At 48.5% G+C, this 17,952-nt stretch overlaps 5 protein-coding genes and 3 non-coding genes across 8 annotated transcripts; 4 read left to right on the top strand and 4 right to left on the bottom strand.

Annotated features, from left to right (window-relative positions):
* Positions 1 to 51: 51 nt before the first annotated feature.
* On the bottom strand, positions 52 to 123 carry tRNA. Its single transcript has one exon. It is a non-coding gene; the product is annotated as a tRNA-Asp (tRNA).
* Positions 124 to 1,237: 1,114 nt separating this feature from the next.
* On the top strand, positions 1,238 to 1,966 carry FMAN_08876 (uncharacterized protein; the record flags this gene model as incomplete). Its single annotated transcript, XM_041829654.1, has 1 exon — positions 1,238 to 1,966. The coding sequence occupies one exon, from the start codon at positions 1,238 to 1,240 to the stop codon at positions 1,964 to 1,966; it is 729 nt and encodes a 242-aa protein (XP_041680395.1).
* A 245-nt stretch (positions 1,967 to 2,211) lies between these two features.
* On the top strand, positions 2,212 to 2,293 carry tRNA. The gene is given in 2 exon segments: positions 2,212 to 2,248; positions 2,259 to 2,293. It is a non-coding gene; the product is annotated as a tRNA-His (tRNA).
* Positions 2,294 to 2,862: 569 nt separating this feature from the next.
* Positions 2,863 to 2,946, bottom strand: tRNA. The gene is given in 2 exon segments: positions 2,863 to 2,897; positions 2,910 to 2,946. It is a non-coding gene; the product is annotated as a tRNA-His (tRNA).
* Positions 2,947 to 3,522: 576 nt separating this feature from the next.
* FMAN_08877 (uncharacterized protein) lies at positions 3,523 to 4,575 on the bottom strand (the record flags this gene model as incomplete). The annotated part of the gene is made up of 2 exons (XM_041829655.1): positions 3,523 to 3,571; positions 3,626 to 4,575. The coding sequence occupies 2 exons, from the start codon at positions 4,573 to 4,575 to the stop codon at positions 3,523 to 3,525; spliced, it is 999 nt and encodes a 332-aa protein (XP_041680396.1).
* Positions 4,576 to 10,423: 5,848 nt separating this feature from the next.
* On the top strand, positions 10,424 to 11,888 carry FMAN_08878 (uncharacterized protein; the record flags this gene model as incomplete). The annotated part of the gene is made up of 2 exons (XM_041829656.1): positions 10,424 to 10,609; positions 10,668 to 11,888. The coding sequence occupies 2 exons, from the start codon at positions 10,424 to 10,426 to the stop codon at positions 11,886 to 11,888; spliced, it is 1,407 nt and encodes a 468-aa protein (XP_041680397.1).
* Positions 11,889 to 11,946: 58 nt separating this feature from the next.
* FMAN_08879 (uncharacterized protein) lies at positions 11,947 to 13,562 on the bottom strand (the record flags this gene model as incomplete). Its single annotated transcript, XM_041829657.1, has 2 exons — positions 11,947 to 13,357; positions 13,444 to 13,562. 2 exons carry the CDS (start codon positions 13,560 to 13,562, stop codon positions 11,947 to 11,949), a joined length of 1,530 nt encoding a protein of 509 aa, XP_041680398.1.
* Positions 13,563 to 14,709: 1,147 nt separating this feature from the next.
* FMAN_08880 (uncharacterized protein) lies at positions 14,710 to 16,167 on the top strand (the record flags this gene model as incomplete). Its single annotated transcript, XM_041829658.1, has 3 exons — positions 14,710 to 14,840; positions 14,895 to 15,529; positions 15,587 to 16,167. 3 exons carry the CDS (start codon positions 14,710 to 14,712, stop codon positions 16,165 to 16,167), a joined length of 1,347 nt encoding a protein of 448 aa, XP_041680399.1.
* Between the last annotated feature and the right edge of the window lie 1,785 nt (positions 16,168 to 17,952).

The raw sequence follows: 17,952 nt of genomic DNA on the forward strand, positions 1-17,952 counted from the left end.
ACTTGTCCAGAAAGTCAAAAAGATAAACCTGCGTATCGCAGATGGCTGGATCTCTCCCGCCGGGAATTGAACCCGGGTCTCAAGCGTGACAAGCTTGCATACTGACCACTATACTACGGAAGAATTCCGGGCGTTGTCGCCCAGTGTAGAGAGGGGGGGTTGTGATTGGTAGCGAACAATGGCTGTATATGTAGTCTGAGGCTTTGAATGTGGTTGCTAGTGAAATTGGAGGCGGCCTTATTCCGCGGCAACTCAAGAGCGTTATGCACTGAACTCAATTGGCAATGATCAGTAGGCACCTTGGTTGGCCCGCCTAAGACTAAGGTCCTGGGTGATTCTGATACTTCATATGGCCACGCTTGAGATGCTATGGATAATGGCAGGATGAGATAATGAGGTCTAGTGCTAATTGGCACTAAGGAAGATTCCCAAATGGCCCAATCTAGAGTCCTACCTGACGGCTTCCCAAGGTTTCACAGTAGTAATCAGGCTATCAAACCAGTGCTTAATCCATTTCCCCTGACTTGTGCCTTCCGAGCTGCGGTGTTTGGCGTTGATAAAGATTTTATTGAACAGAAACTATGATTGCTATTCTCATAGCAAGATCCCCTTAGAATGGATTTGATATAAGATTCTAGAATTGACACTTCGGTGAGTATGTCTTGGCTGACAGGTGTCTGTGTGCTTTCACATCAGCGTGGTGTTCTCCTCTCCGCTGGTAGCAGTCAATGAAACTACTGACAGCTTTAATTTTCAGCGAACATAACCGTTCTGATTTCCTGGGGGTTTTCTTCTACTTTGCTACAGCTGCTTTTGCATTTTTGACAAAGTTCAGTGAATGTCTTCATACCATATATTTGTTCAAGGTATTGCTCCTGAACATTCACTTGTTCTGTCATAGAACATGCACCGGTCGAAATACAACAAAAGACTTGGAGAACAACAACGTCTTACTTGTTTGCTTGCCTGCATTGTTCACATCAGTGCTACCATTGCAGATATCTTGTTCTAATGCGCTATTAACAAAGGAGCTTCAGAACACCACCCAAACATGTTTAGGACTTACAAGTATATATATATCGAGTGCCTCAGCATAGCCAGAAACCCAACATCCCCAATCACATTTTACACATCAACACACAAGCAACAGTTCCAAAAGCTAAACTATCAACTAATTATTAAAATAACAAATCACTACCACATCAACAATATGTGTTACCGAAGCATCACTCACACTATGCGTTGCGATGCGCGGCCTGTCATTTCCGATGGTACCAAGGTCTACACCGACCCGTTCGCCTATCCCCTCCCATGCAGCTGCGGCCCTGAGCACTTCGTCCCCAGTTACCTTCGATGCGAGGATCATGGTTGCTGTATGAAGAAGGTCAGCATGGATTGGTGCCCTCATGTTTCTGATTGCAACGAGGTCTACGAGGTTCATCGCTATGTCCAGTCTCATCGTCGACCACGAAATATCTGGGGTCCCATCAACATGCTCGGCGACAGCTTCAATTCTCTCTGGAGTCTTCCCATGATTCAAGAGAAGCAAAACACTTGGGATCATGTTCCGGATTTGGAGAACTGTCTCTTCACTGGAAAGATGCCACACTTGACGGCTGTCCCACCTCCTTTTTGCAAGGCTGTTGAGAACCTTACCAACACTGGCCGTCTCATTGTCCAGACACAAGATCAGTTGGGTGCTCTTCGCAACGAAGCTGCTGTTCGCCGAACCATGCACGATGCTTTCCATGGAGAGGCTTGCTCGCGTGTGCTTAATGAGTGGGAGTGCCCTCTCCAAGGACCTATCGCAACTGCAGAACTGCTTGACAAGCAAATGGTTAAGAACCTCGTGAAGCAGCAGGAGATCTTCAACACATGCTGGACCTTCATTCAGAGCATGATGTGGTCTCGTCAAGTGGGCAAAGACCTTATGATCCAGAATGTACCAGTCGTTTGGGATGAGTAGAAATTAGGGCGTCTGGTGGTTGAACTTAGCATGCATTTTTTTAGTTGGGCGTTTGGGATAGGGAAAGTTTACTTTTAAGGATAGAGGTAATATAGAAAATAAGCAACTTGGATTTCGTTTTTATAAGCAATTTCGGATCACCTTGATCGAAGTAAATATCACAAATCGTGAAGCCTTTGGTGCTTGAGTGAAGCTGTGGGTGTATAGATATCTGTAAGTGGTTTCATGCTTAATCAGCAACAAAGGCCGTCATCGTATAGGGGTCAGTACATCAGTTTGTGGCTCTTGGAAGCACTGAAAACGCAAGTTCGAGTCTTGCTGACGGCAATCTTATATTTTTGGAGATGTATCACATCCGACGTTTCTGTAGCTCAAGATGTGATGTTGTTATATTTTCTGGAGTCTTTTGGCATCGGTAATATAAGGTTGTACTGAAAGAAACCATAAGCTAAGCTCCTTTTAGTTTTCTTTAGTTCTTCACTCTTTGAGAGTGATGCATCTTTATAAGAGGATTTCTTAAGTATGTGTATGCTCTTTTGTGTAGCACTCTTGCAGCGACGTGCTGTCTATCCTGTATTGATTCTATGAGTTGAATTTGGTTGTCTCAGACTTCTGCAAAAACCTACAAGATCAAGACTTCTCAGCAGATTGCAATTGACTTTGCTAACGACAAAGACAGAAGACCAACAATAAACAAGAGGGGTGGGTGTCATCAACGTCGAGACAAAGGCTACAAGTAAACATTTACCAATTAACAACACACATTGTTCATCAGGTATCCTTTGTGATGGAGGGGTTTGGAGGGGTAATTCAACCGGTGTGCCATTGCTGCAAAACTCCTAAAATTACCACCAAAAAAGACATTGTTCCGTGAAAGCAGCAAAAGATAATTACTTTGCCGTCAGCAAGACTCGAACTTGCGTTTTCAGTGCTTCATTGGTAACCACAAACTGATGTACTGACCCCTATACGATGACGGCTTTTTAGTGCTTGACATGGGTCCAAAAACTGCAGTCTATGTAGGTCGTCATTCACCCTGCTCCGTTATCGGCACAACTTGAGAAAAGCTTCAGAGCTTCTCACACACAACGCACAACTCATTTACAATTACGGAGGCGTTCCCGAAGCGAAAGAGGAAATTACATTATTGTATCGTCTCCTGGTTAAAGAGATTCAATAGTCACCAAGTTTAACACTGACTTTATTTATCTCTGGAAGGTCCTGCATTGGACATTTAGTCAGCTCACGGAGAAAAGGAAGCAATAACGGCCTTGAGCCAATTTACTCGACCTGCACAGCATCACACGCACACTCTCTCCCTCTCCCTCTCAACAATTGAGGTTTTAACATTTGTTCTTTATTTACTCAGTATCTTGTCGGATGCTGCTTTGACAACGAAAAGAAAGACCTAAAAGGTAGCAGCCATGGTATCCTTCAGCTCCTATCCATAAAATAATCCAATCCCATTCAGAATGCCCCACGCCAGATAACGCCTTGGATGTTGTCGAATTCTATCCGCACAACCGTTCTCATTTCTCATTTGTCGAGTCATTTGTTTATTTGGTGATCCAGCCAAGGTAATCAGCAACGATCAATGTCACCATACTGCAAGTCAAGTCAGCGAATTGTTCAACAATTCCAGGTATCAGAAGGACTTACGCGTGAGGAGCGATGCGGACGTAGTATGTACCGAAACCACGGTAGAAGCGGCCGAGACCCTCTTGCTTAGCAACCTTGGAGAAGCAGTCCATCATGCTGCGGTATGGCAGCTTGCCGTCAGGTCCCTTGGATTGCTTCTGGAGGCGTGTCTTGACAAAGTCGAAGGGTAACGAGAAGAAGGAGGCGAAGAAACCAGCAATTGCGCTGGCAGTGAGAGTCTGGGTGCGGGCGGAGAGATCGGTGTTGTTCTTGAGCTGGACCTTGGCCTCACTGAAGAAAGCGAGCTGACCAAAGTTGAGAGCCATGGCTCGTGCGACTGTGGGAGCAGCACCGGCCCAGAGAGCACCGACACCTTCGCTCTTAGCGATGCTGGTGAGAGCATCAATGACAGACTTATAGTTCTTTCGCTCAGCAAGGGGCTTAAGGCCATCACTTTGCATTCGGATGAGGGCGAGATCAGCAGGGTTACCAATCATAGCAGCGATACCACCGGCAGTGAGACCAGCAGTTGCTCGTTCTGAGAAACCGACTGAGCGACCATCCGCTTTGGCTCGGGCGGACAAGTTCCCCATGAGCGTGTCGAACATGCCCAAGCGGGCCGTGGTGTAGACGGCCTGGCGCAAAAGACCAGCTGAGAGACCAGTGTACAGGTCAAGAACCTTTCCACTAGCAATGATCTGTCGAGTGACGGAGAGGGGAGAAGGCTTAGGGCCAGAAGCAGTTCCCTCGCCAGCGAGTTGAATGCGGACCTTGACCATGTCGACAGGTTGGATGACGGTCGTGGCCACCATACCGCTGATACCACCGTTGATGAAGGGAAGGGCGGCCCTCATGAGAGGAGTGTGAAGGATGTCGTTAGCAATAGCGGCCGAGTCACCTCGAGCAGCTCCCAAAACATCGCTGGTCTTTGAGCGAGCTGATTCAGCTGCCTGCTTGAGTGATTGGCTCATTATGAATGGGTAAGGTGGGTTCGGTTCGAGGAGAGATCGATCTAAGTCAAGACGAGTTCGATTCGAGTGAGTCGTCGTCGTCTGAGGGGATGTATAGGATGGGCTGCTTGAGACTAGTCTGGTGTAAGTACAATTCAGACCCGAGATGTGGGCATGGCTAGGACTTTATAATATCATGGCTGCAATGGATGGATGTCACCACCAACTACAACCGACTATGGCCGTACACTCAAACCACAGCCATGATACATGATGATCCAGGAACCGAAGACTTCCGGCGTTTGACCCGAGGCCGGTGGCATGGCCGCTGGACTTGGTCTTGGGCTTAGGCTTGGGCTTGAACTTGGATGGAGGTGGATGCCCGGCCCTGAATGTCCCTTGGTGTGGGGGATATCGAGGCTTGTCTTGGGGTGTCTATGGGTGACATGGAGGGTGTGTGCAGAGGAGGAGTATGAACTGTAGCCGGGGGTAGATTCCCGCTGGGCCCCTCCCGCGGCACAGTGGATCTGCCCCCGCCATGGCCCGTGGATGTGTATGGCTTTGGCTGGGCTGGTCTGGGTCTGGATACAGGGCCCGGCAGAGCAATGACATGGGCATCAACAGAGAAGAGCTTACCAAAACAACAAGCAGAGAGAAATCGATATCCGAGGATTCGAGTCTTTCCGTTTGATTCCGCGTCTAATTGCCGCGAACAATTAGACGACGTTACAGACTGGAAATGGAGATGGAGAAGAGCCCAGAGCGGGGACTGCTTACAACGGAGATTGAATGGCGAGACAAAAAGCTGACTGTGACGGCGACCTAAATTTGTTGACGGTCGAGCAAAGAGGAAGAATTCGGAACTGTTGATACTTGGAAACAAGACGGATATTGTTGTTATGCAGGTCTCTCAACAATGGTTCAATACAGTAGCAAGCGAGGACAGAAAGAGGCTTTGCGATCTGCGTCACGTTCAGATGATGAAGGAGGAGCAAGATGTGGGAGGGGAGGCAGAATTAAAGAACAAGAGAGGATGGGCTATTGATACCTCTTTCAGATGAATGGGAGGAAAGTAAAGAGGGGGAATAGCATTGCGTGTCTCCGAAGAGGGCCGACAACCGAGAGAAAGGCGAGAGAGAGGAAGCTCTACTGCTACATCAAAGGCAGCACGAGACCTGCCGTGATGTTGATCGAGCTCAGCATCTACTGGCGCATCGATATGAACCACTGGCGACCCTCCACCAGTGGCCAGAGATGGAAGAGAAGGGTAGACGCCGAGCCACTCACCGAGGAACGTCACCATACCAAGGTTCAGTCCGGCGTCAGGCTTGGCCCAAAGTTGTAAGCTGTTGCACAGTGAGTGGTTGCTTTGTTGTTGACGCGTTCAGCTACGGGCTATCGGCTGCAACAGTACAACTAACACAGTAACTGTTGATATTGCTGTTGCTGCTGCTGTTGCTGCTTCTGTTGAAATGCGGGGTTGATGCTTCAGGACCTGTTTTGATAGAAGCGGATTAATGACATGCTGATCAAGATCCCGAGAGTAGGTTTAGTCGCCTAGCTAGTACTTACTGCCTATGTACAGTACGTAGGTGACATAGACAAAGGTTAACCAATTCGAGTTGTAATCAACGTGACGCTGTTGGTGCCTCGGGATTGGCAACCCCTCATTCTTCTGCAACTGCAACCACCAAAGAGCTCTTAGAGCATCGCACAGCACAGTATTGAGGACGGTTCCTCATATTGACTGGCTGGACCTCAATTACAGCAATTCTCTCAAAGCTATGATAAAAATGGACGTATTATGTGTTTATTTGACTTGGTCTGCAATCCATATCCGTTTCAACAGAGCTAGAGCTCCAGCTGCAGTGTACGAAGCTTAAGCTTTGGACTTGCTTGCGCTTGAAAATGAGGGGCTGGCCACGTCCAAAAGCAATTCATGTGCAAGTGAGTGGCTGCAGCTACGGCAGGCGTGAAAGAGTCACAAGCTCAATCTCCTCTTCATCGTCGGAGCCAAGGCCTGAGCTCTCGTGTTTCTCTACGCCAAAATTGAGAGGTTGTTGTTGGGCGGACGTGGAATGAATAGCTCAACTTATGACGCAACCGACGGTAATAAACGGGAGCGATCTGATAGGCTAGGTTTTAGCTACCTACCTATCCATCAATCAATGCTTCCATGTCAACCAACATTCGGCGTTTGAAAGTGACATGATAGAAGGAGACATCATCTCAATGAGTATTTATGGTGATGGAGTCTATACGATCTGTAAATAGCAGATACCTGAACTGCAGGTATCCAATCTGTCTGCAAATAACCTGCCGCCGCTTGCGCCGCCGCAATCCAGGACCGGCTTTCCATTATACGACGCTCACGGAGCATTCTTGTACCAGAACTGAACTCCGGTTCCGGGCCGGGATTAATATCAGATGCAAAATAGTCGTCCGCTGAGGGCGAGGCGTTAAATGTGCTTCTTCTTCTGATGCTGCATCTTGCATGTGCTAGCTACGGCATCTGATTTGCTTTTGTTGCCTGCTAAAAGTGAGATACATCCCGCTCGGCAGGTATTAAGATGCTGTATTAGCGCGAGGAATGTCCATGGGCCTCCTGTTGGTCAGTCAAGCCTCGCCAACAAAAGATATCGATGCTCAACAGCAACTGGACCTGATCCATCAGCGCGGCTCGTAGTGGATACAGGCGTCAACACTGCCGATTGAGACTCCACAGGGCTACGGCTACAGAGAGTCTACCTTACCTACCTTATTCAATGGACTCTATCGCTGAAACCCACTACCTGATCTCTCTTTGATTAATGCTACCCCTGCAAGGTTCTATACCTACTTCGAGATATCAACACAATGGCCAGACTATCGTTAAATCGCGCGTGCAAAATAAAAAACCCTGTTCTATGTATCATACCTAGAAACATCAATTCTCAAACCTTACAGCTGCATACGGAGCTGTTAAATACCCGGCTAGTCTAGACCCTATTCCCGTCCCACCCCCGGCCGTCGTCAGGAACCAAGCAAGGGATGTCTCGAGCTAGGACATTGAAGTCCTGACATGATGCAAGGATACCAAAGTTACGACATTCTTTGCGCTTAGCTTGGCTACTGTCTAATTAAAGCCGCAACTCTGGTCTGTTCATGTTTGATATCCTCGGTTATGGCGTGAAAAACTTCAGACCGCGGGCTGTGTAAACACGTCACTTTTCCAGGAATCCGAGGAAGATATCCGCCATGGATGGGGTGAAGATTGGCTCAATACTACGTAGATCAAAGGGTGTTCACTCATCTGAGCCATGACTACGGATAGACTATGAGTTCATGTCGTGGCAGACTGATGTCGCATTTCACATGTGAACTGCCTTGACTCTCTCAACAACAGATAACCAAACCCGTTCATAACGGCCCGTTTCTAACAAGCTACGCAATGCAACGTGAAGGCGCTCAACAACAGACACACATCAGAATTACGGCTAGGGCGGTTAGGATGGGTCTTGGAACAAGAGCCTCAACTTGAGATAGTGTCCATTTACAAGGCTACCTGCTCATCTAAGTTACCTACTTAGTTAGTGGAGTCTCTTGAAATTCTAGACGTGGTCGGTCAAGGGCAACACTCGCTCATTGGATTCTTACAAGTCCGGCGTAGGTCCCGAGGAAGTATGTTCCGAGGAGGCACCAATTTTCGGAGTCGTCACTACCAACCGATAAGCAGACCGCTAACATATGGATCTTTTACTTCTACGGATACGGGTCCATGTCTTATCATAGCGGAGATTCAATTGCAAAATAAACATGTGAATTAGGTTGGGGTTTCAACAAGACTTGATAGTCTGGGTCATGTCTCCAAATTTGGAGTTGATGAGACATGGGAAATTTTCATCATGGAACCCCAACCCCCAAAGATTCAGCCCTAGCAACTTGAACCCCAAAATCTCGAGATTCTTGCATATGACGAAGAGCAGGGTGCGCGGGGCCCCTTTTGCTTCATGGCATCTCCGGTTCGCAGTCCCATCTGCCTATAATCTACTCCGTAGGTAGCTTGGGGGAAATGGCACAGATAGTTAGGCTGTGATGATACTATGGGAGCTTGGAGCATTTGGGGGTTCTGGTCTGCCCATCCTATATGCAGTATGCCATCTTGAGCCACAGCACCCTCACCATAAACCTCTCAAGAGGCACGTCATTAGACATGTACAAAGTACTAAGACAAAGATGCTGCTGAGCCATCAACCCCCATCTTTGTCTTGTCTTGAAGACCTCATCATATCAATCACCCCATGGCACGGCAAGAAACGGGTACCGACGCCTCGATAGAGTTGACTTCCATCTCCAACAGGGGTACTCCAACACTCCATCTCGAAGATAATCCCCCAGAGGTCTCCGCCAAAATCACCCGACTTTTACTATTTGTTGCCAGATATTATTCCTCGCCAAGAATCACACTTCGACGGAAGGGGATACTGTAAATGTTTGAGACTGTTTGGGCGGAAATGCAAAACTCGCAAGGTCGTATCCTCAGATAACATCATGATTAGCGGTTGGCTACCTCACCCGGCTTTAGATGTGCGAGAAACACAGCCTGCTCTCAGTGGCCTGCAGAATCACCGCGTTAGTCTCTGCCTGTCCACATCCCGACTATTTTCTTACGCCTAATCCATGTCTTAAAACCCCACGGCTGAGCTTGCAGAGCTTGCCAAGCTATGCTGAATTGTTCCTCAATCACCGGACTTCAAGTTGCGGAAGTGCATTTCTCTCCCCTGTCAACGATCCAGTCTAGATCCACAAGGCATCTCTCCAACGGCAGCTCATTGATTTGATTGACGATGATGCTCGATGAGCTTGCAAACCTGTCTACGATAATTGGCCGGCAACTAACCGAGCCGAACGGACTGAACATAGAGCCCTTCGGATTGCGAGATGTAACAACGTGCACGCTCCGAATTGCCTCGTCATTACGCAAGATCCTCCTGAGAACAGGGTTTCGAGCGGCATGGCATTACTTAATTCACGCCCAGTCTCAAAACCTCCGTTCAGGGTCCAATAGATAGTTTGTAGGCGGTGGTCTAGGAGTAGAGGCGAAGCATTTTGTGTGGTATATCCGAGGTTATGGTGACAAAGGCTCGTCTCGCTCGACTTGTATCGTGCTTTTCAGGATGGACATTACATACACCGCTTGGCAGTTAGCCAGCCACATAGTTAGGTAGGATCAACATGTTCCTAGAAACATCATAACCGAACAATACCGCGGGTATACCATTGACACAGAAACCGGATGACGTGTTAGGATGAGAATACCACGATATCAAGAAGAGGCTCATTATTGCTCTTACTGAATAATACTCGGCCCAAGTCTGAGGGAGTGGAAGATGAACCACGAGTAAGAACCAAAGCTGTCTGAGGCTCAAACAGGATATATTTGTGAAAGATTATATTAGTATGCTGACTTCGCCGTAGAATCTATGTCATCTTCCTTTCAGATCAATTACACGTAGGTAGGTACGTTACAGTATAGGTACTTCGTGGGTAGTGTTGCTTAGACCAACCCATCCCGTCATCAAGAATAGTTATAAACTTCTATCAAGCTTCTTTATATGCACAATCCGATACTAGCTCCATCAAAGTTATAATAGACATGGATAATTAATGATCGGTGCCGCATCCCCCGCATACAAATCGGTCCAATGTCGAAATCCCCACCATCCCCAGATGCCCCAATTCGCACTGTAATGTGTCCGCAAGTTTTTGCGTCAGTGCACAGTAATCGCGTTATCTATCGCACTAATGGAAGTTTCGTTGCGGCTCCGATATAGAAACTTTTTTGCGATACTGCGGAAGCGGTTTTCCAACAACATAAAAAGGTCAGACAATGCCAAAACGAAAGCGCGGGGAGCCCAATCTTGGGGATAAGCTTGAAAAACACTGTAATGATGTCTCCAAGGCACTCAAGGCTGCAAAGGGCCTAGAGCGCCAGCGATACAGTAAAAGACTTCATGAAGATGGAGTTGAGCCTGATAAGAAGGAAAGATTGGAACGAGAAGTGACGGTCTTGAAGGTGAGTCTTCGCGAGGCACAGGGTCTCGATCAATATTCCTCTAACCAGAATTGTCTAGTCTCTTGATCTTCACCAAACAGCGCGCGCTCACCTCTACTCGTCGATCCTCAAAGTCAAAGACCTTGCTGCATCGACCGACCTCCCCGAAGAGATTCGCACCGGCGTTCCCAAACCCGAGCTTACTCCCGAAGAACAGTCTGCGCTACACAATGTTACCAGTGCACTATATAATCGTGAACTCGTCAAACAGGCCATCACCCGCGCCATCACCACCTTCTGCCAGGCCCTCGACGTCCCTCTACCTGGAAAGGCGAAACGCGTACGAAAGTCCAAGAAGGAAGAGAAAGAGGAGCAACCGTCCGATAGGATAGAAGCGGAGCCCAAGCCTGAGGCTAGAGCTGCCAAGGAAGACGTGCGAGTGTCAATTGAGAATGAGGTTGAGGTTGAAGAGGAAGAGTCGGAATTCGAGGGATTCTCAGATCATGATGATCCTGTTCAGGAGCCTGAAGAGCTTGACAGTGAAGATGAAGCGAACGAAGAGAAGTCTATGTCCAAGTATGACCACTTGCTAGGCGGCTCTTCCGATTCTGAAGACGAAGACGATTTCGACGCTGAGAGATTCGAGCGCTTCAAGGGCAAAGAGAAGGTCAACCTAGACGACATATCCGTTTCTGGTTCAGACGCCGCACCAGAGCTCGGTTCCGAATCAGATGATGAAGAAGAAGAAGAAGAAGAAGAAGAAGAAGAAGAGCTTTCTGTCTCAGCTTCGCCCTCGCCACCTCCAGCCAAGAAGAAGAAGAGCAAGGACAAGGCATCAGCACCCACTCGTCCTCGTGAATCTACCTTCCTACCCACACTCATGGGTGGTTACATCTCAGGTTCTGAGTCCGCCTCCGACGTTGATGTTGCCCCAGCGAAGAAACGTCGCGGCCAACGAGCCCGCCAGGCAATTTGGGAGAAGAAATTCGGTAACAAGGCAAAGCACTTACAAAAGCCTGCTTGGGAAACACAACGCGGGCGTGATTCTGGGTGGGATGGTAAGCGTGGTGCTGTGGAGCCAGGAGATGGGCCGCGAACACCCTGGAAGAAGGGCATTCGCAATCCTCTTGCGGCCAGGCAAGGCGGTAGTGAGGGAGTGGAGAGCAAGCCCGAGGTGAAGAGGCCGCCTCCAAAGAAGGATGATGAAGGACCATTGCATCCTAGCTGGGCAGCCAGGAAGCAAGCGAAGGATGCAGAGAAGACAGCGGCATTTGCGGGATCTAAGATTACATTTGACTAGGCGTACTCTATATAGCGATACCAGGAGTAATAAAAGTTTGTTTCTTAGAGGATATTCTCTACAATGTGTCGGAGGTCCTTCTAGCATGCACATACACCGGCAAACCACCCTCCATCGGAAGAGTCAAACTACTCTTGCTCACCCTCTCGCCTTCGAAAGCAGGTCTGAAGTCAAATAGAGGTACCAACCTCGCCAATGTCTGTACAGCAACCAACTCTGCCATTTTCTTCCCTAGACACACCCGAGGTCCACCATTGAAGACAGGAAACTCGGCTGCTGAACGCTGCATGACTGTCACATCACCGGACGGAGACGTAGTTAGCCATCGCTCTGGGCGAAACTCATCCGCATCAGGACCCCAAGTTGTGTGAGAGCGGCCCATTGCCCAAGCACACCATAGCACGACAGCACCTTTTGGAAGAAATGTTCCATCAGGAAGGATTGTTTCTTGTTGAGCTTGTTTGATCTCGAAGGGGATGGGAGGTCGAAGGCGGAGGGTTTCATAGAAGACTGCTAGCACGTAGGGGAGTCGTACCGGGGTTAGAAGATCAGGGTCGTTCTCGGAGTGACCTTGGCCTCTGATTTCATCTCGTAGGTCTCGGATCGACTGGCATAGCTTGCGGGTCACTTCGGGGTGCTTCATGAGCAAATATAACGTCCAAGTAAGTGCCTGAGCAACAGTATCTCTCCCTGCCGAAAGATAATTCAGTGCAGCATCTGCTACAAGATCGTCGTTGCCAATTGCATCCAATAAAGACTGAATGAGACTTCCTGGCGCATCGGACTGAGACTTTCCCTCCATTTCTTCGCGATCAGCCACTGCACTCTTGACGATCCGCTGCCCATAGGCCTTGACAGTTCGGATAGAACGTCGCATTCGAGTTCCAAAGAACATTTCTGTCATAAGCCATAGTGGATTCTGGAACCTTTCGGCTGTGGCCCCTGAGGCATGCTCAAAAGCAACGGTAAAATCATCGTCAGCGTGCATCTCCATGTTGTATGCCATTCGTCCCATCAGCTGCGTCGTCACTTCGTGGATCACGGCCTGTAAGTCCACTACATCTATCCCAGTTTCTTTGCCCTTGAGGACGCGGATGGCTTGTTCTAGGTACTCTGGTAATCGGTCATTCGTCAGAGTCTTCAAAGCAGCTGCTGAGAGGAACCGTAGACCAGCCTTGCGCTGCAGACGCCAGAACTCGCCGTCCACGTTGATGATGCCATGGCCGAATAAGTCCCAAGATCGCTGTTTGAAGAAGTCTCCCTTTTCAAAGATTCCCTCATGGCGGAAGATGAACTCTAGGTTCTGAGGGCTGTTGATTATAACACCAGGCGGGAGAGTAGGAACAGTGATATGGAGAGTCTCATAGCCGTACAGTCGCTCACAGCGGTGGAACCAGGAAAAGAGATGTTGGCGAGGCTGAAGGAATATGATGCCATTCCCTACCAGTGGTAGTGAGTTTGGAGGTTTTCTGGTCGACCGTTAGTTAGGTACATACACTCAGCAAGGTGGCATGATGAGTGAGCATAGGGTATGTGAAATTGGGTAAATATCAACCTGAGCGGTTTGCCATTGCGCGTGGGCTTTGGTGATTTCTTTCCTAATACATAGAGAAATAAAAGGAGTGTTGCTGATAGAACAATAGGCTGTTCTAAGACGAAGCTGAGATAATGCATTGTCGTCTTGACTGTGACTATGGGTTGCAAGGTTGAAGTTGTCTCAGTCCACACGCGATATCATGATGTAACCTTGAAACCCACAATCAACCACAAACAGTGAAGTTGAGCATGATATTCACCAGAGAATATGCCTTGGTCATGTTCCTATCAGAGATTTAGATTTACGTTGGTGTTGACATTTGGACGTATTCGCATGCAGTGTAAGCAAAGAGGGCTGTGTTTTCGCTCCCTCGTATTCGTCACGAGAAATGCGATGGACGGACGACCACTCTAGTAACCCCGACCTAACCCAACGTTAACCAGTATGTATGTTCAAGATATCCCAATACTTTCACAGTCGGAACGTGATTCTATCCGTCGGTCTGATTTACGTACACCTCAACCGAGGCATGACGTTTGCTCAGAGAAGCATGAACCAACGAGGTTTCAGCGATCGTTTCATGAACGAGATGGTTGAAGTTATCACAGGCAATCATTCGTTGACTACTAGTCACCACTTTGCTCCGTCTCGAGAAACAGTCAACGCTTATAAATATCGACATGTCCCAGAAAAGACAAGTGAGAACCTTGTTAAATTATCACTTGAACAGAAGAAGCAGCTCATATCATTCAGTGACTTTTCATTCATCTCGGCATATCCTCAACGTCCCCTTCGCTTGGGCAGCCCCTCCAAACCATATTTGAGACATTACTGTGACATCCAAGGAGGTACCTTGGCTGCATTTTGGTGTCACAGCTGCATAAACAATTTCCTCTTCCCACAACAACTTGTTCTGTCCTCTATTATTCTCTCCTCTCACCATCATCAGTCTAATTTTTTTTTTTTTTTCGCATAACCCCCCAATTATCTATCCAACCCCTGCATCTGAACCTGGCATCAAGATAGCGTCATCGACTAAGCTCACGCGGCCAAACGAGATAACAGATATTGGCGATTGAACACGTCAACGACATTCTATTCCTCTGTAGCGACCTCAATTAGATGTGCCTGATATCAATCTTCCATTCAAGCATACTAAATTAACAGCTACACCACTCAATCGCTTTTCTGCAGCTCATTTATCCTATTCCCCTCCACCTCACAAAGTGTTGGGGATATAAGCGCCAGCCGCCTCGAACGACAAATACCTTCATTATATCAGTCATGTCAGCTCCAAGCACATTTGGAGAGCTGGGTCTCTCCATCATCGGCATCGGCGCCGAATATCCACCATATTCACTAGATTATACTTGCCTCAATACCCTTAGTGACAAGTTCTATCCCGATACACCTTCGTGAGTCCTACCAGCACCAACATGCCTCCCTCAGTGGCTAATGGGTCATCATAGTATGCAAAAGGTCCTCGGAATCAACAGATATACCGGAATTGACACACGCTCGTCCATTGGAACACCCGACCACCCAGTTGTTAACAAGAAAGATGCGCCCTCAATAGCAGAGCTCCACTCCCTGTTCCTCTCCGACGGTGTTCCTCTCGCGATTCGAGCCGCTCGAAAGGCTATTGACGAGGCCAAGATTGACACAAGATTCATTACCCACATAGTCGCCACAACATGTACAGACAGCGCAAACCCGGGCTTCGACCACTTTGTCGCAAAAGGTCTCGGTATATCGCATGGTGTAGAGAAAGTCTTGCTTCACGGTGTTGGTTGCAGCGGCGGACTAGCAACTCTCCGAACAGGCGCGAACCTAGCTCTTGGTCATAAAGCACGCGGTCTGCCCGCGCGCGTCCTATGTGTGGCACTTGAGGTTAGCACCACTATGGTACGTAGTGAGCTAGATAGCATCAACGAGCTACAGCAGACAAGAATAGGCGCATGCCTGTTTTCGGACTGCGGTAGTGCCGCTGTGCTAAGCAACGGTATCGGTGAACCTTCTGAACCAGTATATGACCTCCTCGGCTGGGACCACAGGACCATACCAGATACTGAGGATGACTTGGGGTTTGATGTTGACCCAGTCGGTAAGCTTCAATATCTCCACAATGTTTCTTCCAGGCCCGAAACTGACATAATGATAGGCTGGAAGGTTGTTCTCACACCTCGTGTCCCCAAGCTCACTGCTGCCTCAATTGGCCCAGCTTTCAACGACCTCAAGGCATCTCTGCCCCAACTCCCTCCAGACTATCAGAAAGCAGCCGACTTCGACTGGGCGATGCACCCTGGCGGCGCTACCATCCTTTCAGGCGCTGAGAGGGCCATGGATATCACACCAGAACACCAAAGGGCAAGTTATGACACATACATCAATCATGGCAACTCAAGTTCGGCTACCATCTTCAGTGTCATGGATCGCCTACGTTCGAGAGATATGGATGCCATGGCGCCTGACGGACGAGTCCGTGACTATGTCGTTGGTTGTGCTTTCGGTCCTGGTATCACAGTTGAAATGTGCATGTTGAAGCGGAACACGTCTTATGGTGCGGGCCTGCCTGGCCTACAGACTCCACCAGAGACACCGGCCGAAACGGAGACTGAGCCGAGTGAAATCGGGGACGGAGATGGTGAGTGGGGCCGTGAGTCCAGCGGAGATCCGGCCGAGTCGCCAGATCAGTATGCGTTGTTTGTGGCCGAATCGTTGGAGCATCTAGATCTAGATTAGCATGGAGTTGTGGAACAAGGTTCACCATCATCCAGTTCGAGGGCGTTACTTGACAGTAGTTAGAAGCAAGCCACAAAAGAGTAGAGGTAATGAAATTATGTACACTTGAACATCTGCTGCAAGGGGTGTGTCCTAACATTGTGACCCCCAACTCGCTTTCGGTTTTACATAGAATTATTAAGTGCGGATAGCTCGAACCATGATAACTATGCCACCAGTCGTCACGACCTCGTTCCGAGCAGGCCATGAGGATTGTGGCGGTCTGAGAAGTGCAACGGAAATTTTCTCCTATTGCGTTACCTGCAAGATCGTCTGTAAGCAAGTGTGCCTAGCAGAGACATGACACCAAGATGGGAAGTTAACTTTGTCTCTTCCGAATACAAAGAAAACCGTTGCCAAGCCTCAGACTTTGCCGAATACATTGCCGGTTTGAGAGAGCGGTCTGTTCTTGTTCCTGCATGATGGATGAATGTGAAGCGCGCCTTGTTAAAACAACCAACGCATGGTGTGTTGATCAAATCAGGAATGAAGATCGGCGAACTCGTCAACATATCCAGATATCCTCGTTACCCATTGTGTATTTGCTTGTTCAGTGACTGGACAGTCTCGACTGATGGGTTATTACCCGGCGGAGCAATGTTGTCTGCTCATTGGCCTCAAATACGATGACGACAGCCCTGATACGCCTAACTGCAGAAGAGATTGGGCTTTCATCAACAAATTCGCTTGATGACTCTTAATGCTTGTCCCGCCCTGACTTTGACGCCAACCGCGGTAGTATAGACTGGGGTTAAGAGGCGTTAGTTGCATGTAAGGGGAAAACAAAGAGGGGTCCTATCCCACAGGACGTTAGAAAGGCGTAAATGACAGATCAGACAGACGCATCAAGGACTAATGAGAAGGCCCCTAGAATGGCTTTCTAATCAAAGATAATCACCAGCCAAAAGCTGACCCTGGTCACTTGAGTCGAGATGCCGGACTGATAAGATTTTCTTCTTCTTCTTCTTCTTCTTTTGACACATGAGCGCTCAAGTTCAGATATCGAGCCACTCTGACGTAGCGAAGAGTGCCCAAACTCGTCGTCCTTGAGCTGAGATATAGTTCAACCAAGGGGCATCATCATCTTCTTCAAAGTTCACGCTCTGCGTACCGAGGCTAGTGGAGCTCTCGGTACAGGATATGCTCATGTACCGGTACTAGGCAGGGGGTGTTTCTCCAGCATTTTGATCTGATCATACATAAGAGCCTTGTCGTTTAGTTTAATCCTTTCCCGAAATCCGAGACTGACAAAAGCGCCGCCAGTTTTGACACTGAACGCTATGCCATGTGGTCGGTTAAAAGATCAGCACATAGTTGAGGTGACATCCGCGAGAAACAGCCTCGAAGTGGATTAGCTGCCGCCAAGATGTCAACTCACGAGGATGAACAAGGAACTTGCCGCGCCAACTTACAGCGCTTGAGCAATGACGACCCATCAAGTGGATTCTTGCCCCGTATTTTCTTTCAGCTTGGACTTACTAACAAAGTGGGCGAAACGATCCTCAACCTCGTGGCATCGACAAGGCTAAAGACTTCCGAGTCCTCATCTTTGAAACATGCTTCTATGCTGGATATGCTGTAGGGATGGCTGGGGCCTCAGGAGACAAAAAGCTTGACTAGACAGGGTCATCCCACGAGTTCCAAGGCATTTTGACAGCCACCGGCTGACGAAACAATGGTGAGCCCAATCGGAAGAGATTCAAAGACGAGGGCGTCCCGAAACAGGAACTCGTCTCGATATGAAGC

Source organism: Fusarium mangiferae, assembly GCF_900044065.1.
Source record: "Fusarium mangiferae strain MRC7560 genome assembly, contig: FMAN_scaffold004, whole genome shotgun sequence".
Lineage (NCBI taxonomy): Eukaryota > Fungi > Ascomycota > Sordariomycetes > Hypocreales > Nectriaceae > Fusarium > Fusarium mangiferae.